The sequence below is a fragment of the Acyrthosiphon pisum genome, chromosome A3, assembly GCF_005508785.2.
Source record: "Acyrthosiphon pisum isolate AL4f chromosome A3, pea_aphid_22Mar2018_4r6ur, whole genome shotgun sequence".
Classification (NCBI taxonomy): domain Eukaryota; kingdom Metazoa; phylum Arthropoda; class Insecta; order Hemiptera; family Aphididae; genus Acyrthosiphon; species Acyrthosiphon pisum.
The window spans coordinates 21,476,095-21,479,819 of record NC_042496.1 but is presented as its reverse complement, the minus strand read 5'-3'; the positions used below and the strand labels follow the sequence as shown (position 1 = coordinate 21,479,819).

General features: G+C 31.0%; 2 protein-coding genes across 2 annotated transcripts in view; both read right to left on the bottom strand.

Moving 5' to 3' along the window:
- LOC100162967 (actin-like protein 6B) overlaps positions 1-1,498 on the bottom strand; it is a 3,503-nt gene extending 2,005 nt beyond the window's left edge. The window contains exons 1-4 of the mRNA XM_001945528.5: positions 1,345-1,498; positions 992-1,266; positions 521-912; positions 199-450 (exon numbers count right to left, since the gene is read on the bottom strand). Of these exons, the coding sequence (XP_001945563.1) occupies positions 199-450; positions 521-912; positions 992-1,241 (894 nt within the window). The 5' untranslated portion in view covers positions 1,242-1,266; positions 1,345-1,498. The remainder of the gene's footprint in view (positions 1-198; positions 451-520; positions 913-991; positions 1,267-1,344) is intronic.
- Positions 1,499-2,703: 1,205 nt separating this feature from the next.
- The window catches only part of LOC100165754 (UDP-N-acetylglucosamine--dolichyl-phosphate N-acetylglucosaminephosphotransferase), a gene marked incomplete at its 5' end in the record, with an annotated part of 3,034 nt that continues 2,012 nt past the window's right edge, over positions 2,704-3,725 (bottom strand). The window contains 2 exon segments of the mRNA XM_029491516.1: positions 2,704-2,907; positions 2,997-3,228. Coding sequence (XP_029347376.1) covers positions 2,842-2,907; positions 2,997-3,228 — 298 coding nt within the window. The 3' untranslated portion in view covers positions 2,704-2,841.

Genomic DNA, 3,725 nt, shown 5'->3' with positions numbered 1-3,725 from the left:
TAGAATTTGCTATGTTACGCACTTGTAAGACGGAGACAACACATGCGGGTATAACGTCCTCTTAAAATATGACTTATACCTTTTGTTTTCAGCTCAATAAAAATGTAAAATATTTGTGTTTAAAGAGGGCACCACACACATGCTTTTTCAAATGTTCAATATAGGCAATTACTCTACTAATAACTCATCAATTATTACTTGATTGTAGCCATTAGGAAACTCAAAATGAGAAGTCGGAAGAGCTGATATTATTCTCTCATCATATGGACCTTCAGATACTTGCAATATAGAATGCTTTAAGTCTTGAATAACTGCTTTGCACATATAATTATGCCACGAAGTTGTTACTTCAGGGAGTGTATGTTTCTTTGTCCATACTGGCTTATCTTTTTCTTTAACCTGTTCTTTCTGTGCAACCATATAATGTGGAACTACTTCAATTTCATTATCCTGTAAAAAAGGAAATCAATAAATAAATTAAAAATACGAAACAAATGCTGTCATATTAAAATATACTTGCTTTTAGGAACTGTCTACATTGCATACTAATGAAGTCTCCACCTAAAGGCGATTTGACAATAGCACTAGGTATAACATAACCATCATGTACAGGGATGGCTGAAGTATGTGTTGCTCCACTGTCTACCACAATACCGGTCGAACGACCACAAGAAAATGCAGCTAATACAGCATTTTTTCCCAGAAAAGTGGCCGGTACATTATACTTTTCAAACATTAATTCTACCAATTTCTCTCTTTTAGATCTGATATTCAATGGTGACTCGGTAAATAATACCGGATGATACTGTGATTCTGTTTGTAAGCATTTTGAGTAAGAGTAATCCAATATTTTCTCAAACAAATCCCAATCGTCGATCATGCCGTCTTTCATATAGCTTACAACTTCCATACCTAAAAAGAAAATATTTTATAAACAAAATACAATTACTTAATAATTTATAAGTATTCATATCAATGTACTATCAAGTACCTTTCCGAGGGACACACAATGAGTTAACGTCGATGAAATGTTTGGTGTTTTCGTTGATGCGATTGCTTTGTTTAGCACCAGGTTCTAACATACTAGTGTCCGCTGTACCATCGCTCGAGACACCGACCACTGCTGGTATTTCTGCTTTTGGTGTGTCTTCTTGGGCATAACCGATTCGAAATGATTGCGACCCCAAGTCGAACACCAAAGCCCCAATTTCGTCTCCACCATATAGCATGCCGCTATTCATGTTTAATTTTGGTATGAATGTTTATCTACAGCAAATTTGAATAATTAATGATTTTTACTTGAATTTTACACTGAGTCTGCACTAAATTAATGAAGTCTCATACCGCGTCGAGAACTAAGACGAATAAAGCAAAATACTAAATACCCCGCTAAATACCTATATCAGTACATAATGTTACTATGATCATCAATAATGTAAATATGTGATAGATTAGTATATAGAACAGAAGCTAGTGGTTACTTATATAGTTTGTCCTGGGACACAGATAATACGAGACGCCGGTTTTTGTTTATACTTTGCAGTGCAACCAAATATAAAACGTGAGATGGAATCGATTTGAGGGAGCGCCAGAAGCCACTGCCCATTCTGGTTTATCATATTTCAAGTAGTTTTTTTTTTTAAATGTTTTGGCGGGATTCTATGTATGTGATCATAGACTAGTCGACACTAGACGGTATAATATTATAGTACGTACATACTACATAGTATTATGTAAATATATTTACAATAGACAAGGGACATAACCATGGCTAAATATATTGTACACTATGTATATTTAGCCTAGGACATAACATATTAACCGTAGATCACACGCATTTAAAATATTCATGAAAATACACGCGCACGGTCTTCTTAATTACACACAGCATGGCGAAAATCATAGTCAACTAGCAATATCACCAGTCACAATGAAAATGTCATAAGTATCAATTTCGTTTATCGAGCAAGCAGCAATTATTAGAAACATAATTTAAAAATAACCCACAATTGATTTTTTACGATCATGCACACGCAGTTTTTGACCGTATATTAATAGTTAATGTCTGGTAATCAACTTTGAATACTTCTATATTACTGACATATCGTATACAGTGTGGAGAGTTGTATCTAATTTTAGTTTATCACCTAATTAGAAGATAGTAAGGTACCTACTACCTATGTTGGATTAGGTTAATATTTTGTATTTTTGAAACAATGAATAAAATACTAAAAGAACGGTCTTTTTGACCGCGAAGCGTGTGCTCTAGGGTTGACATGTTTAATGAGGACATAACACCATGCTACATGAGGTTGATCATTATATAATATTTAGAAATAATTATAAATGTGATGTAACATCACAAAATTGATTTGTTTTACGTATGTGACAATAGTTAAAAACAAATAATTAAAAAAATAGCCAATAAAAATTTGACTACAAAAATATTCCATACTGCAATAATTATCAATCATCATTCAATAGAATAAATAACTATAGCAGATTATAGAAATAACCTTGTATTCATTTTTAATTCTTTTTTGGACTAGTTAATTTTACAATTATTTCATCAGTGATCAGTTTGTTATGAATTATTGTTACCTTCAATGGAGTATAAATGGGTCACAATAATGTTCATAGCAACTTGCTGATCCAACCCAACTAAATAAATATCAAAACCATAATTGTTTATTTACAAGAATATTTTATAGTTAAATGACTTTTTTTAATAATTAATAAACAAAAGGTAACAATTTATTCTTGTAATTTTGTTCACGTTTACAAAAATATTTCCAAATTCAACTTATATGGCCCATTTATTAAATATTGCAAACAATATTATTACACATCATAAAATAATGATGCTAATGGGTACCGTATAATAAATGCAAATAAACTGCAAACAAACTGAAAAAAAAAATGTAACAAATGCTATAGTATTTATAATACTATTTTAATAAATTATAGTATTGTTATAATCAAAATTCAAAACTCACTTGAACGATTAACAATGTTATAGTCAATGTTTTCTCATTAGTTGGTCCCATTTTAAGTAGACATAAATTAATAAGTGTTAGATTATTACATTTAATAATTTCATCAGGTTTCTCTTCAATATGAATAATATTAAAAATTGAAAATACTTTCAAACACATTTTTCCAATGGGTGAAATATTATTATTATTGCACTCAGCATAACTTGGTGATAGTGTTCCATATTTGTCCAATCTACAAGTTAAAAATTTTTATTTGTTTTATTAATTAATGCCTAATGAGTGTATTATACAGAGGGCGGCAAAAAGAACTCCCTGATTTAATAAGGTTGTAATTTGGATTTGGGTGAAAGTACATCGGTAGTATTTACATTGACAAAAGGTTTATCAATATCATTGCTAATATTTATCAAACAGAGCTCGTTCTGCATTCTATGTGAAATGTTTTCTAGCCAAATTGTTTCTGTCCATGACCACATTGGCCAGATTTAAACCTATGTGATTCTAGTAATGAAAATTGACGTTTTAAGGATGGTTCAATGCGTTAAGACTTAAAGTGTACTGATGTCTTAAGGAGATAATAACCCAGGAAGTCAATGCCATCTCATCTGAAATAACCCATAGGGCCATACCCCGTTACAACCACCAAGTGACTTCTACCTATGTATTAAAGAAAAAAAAAAATAAATACATTTTTTAAAAACATGCTTTTAAAACAATTTCTTAATGAAA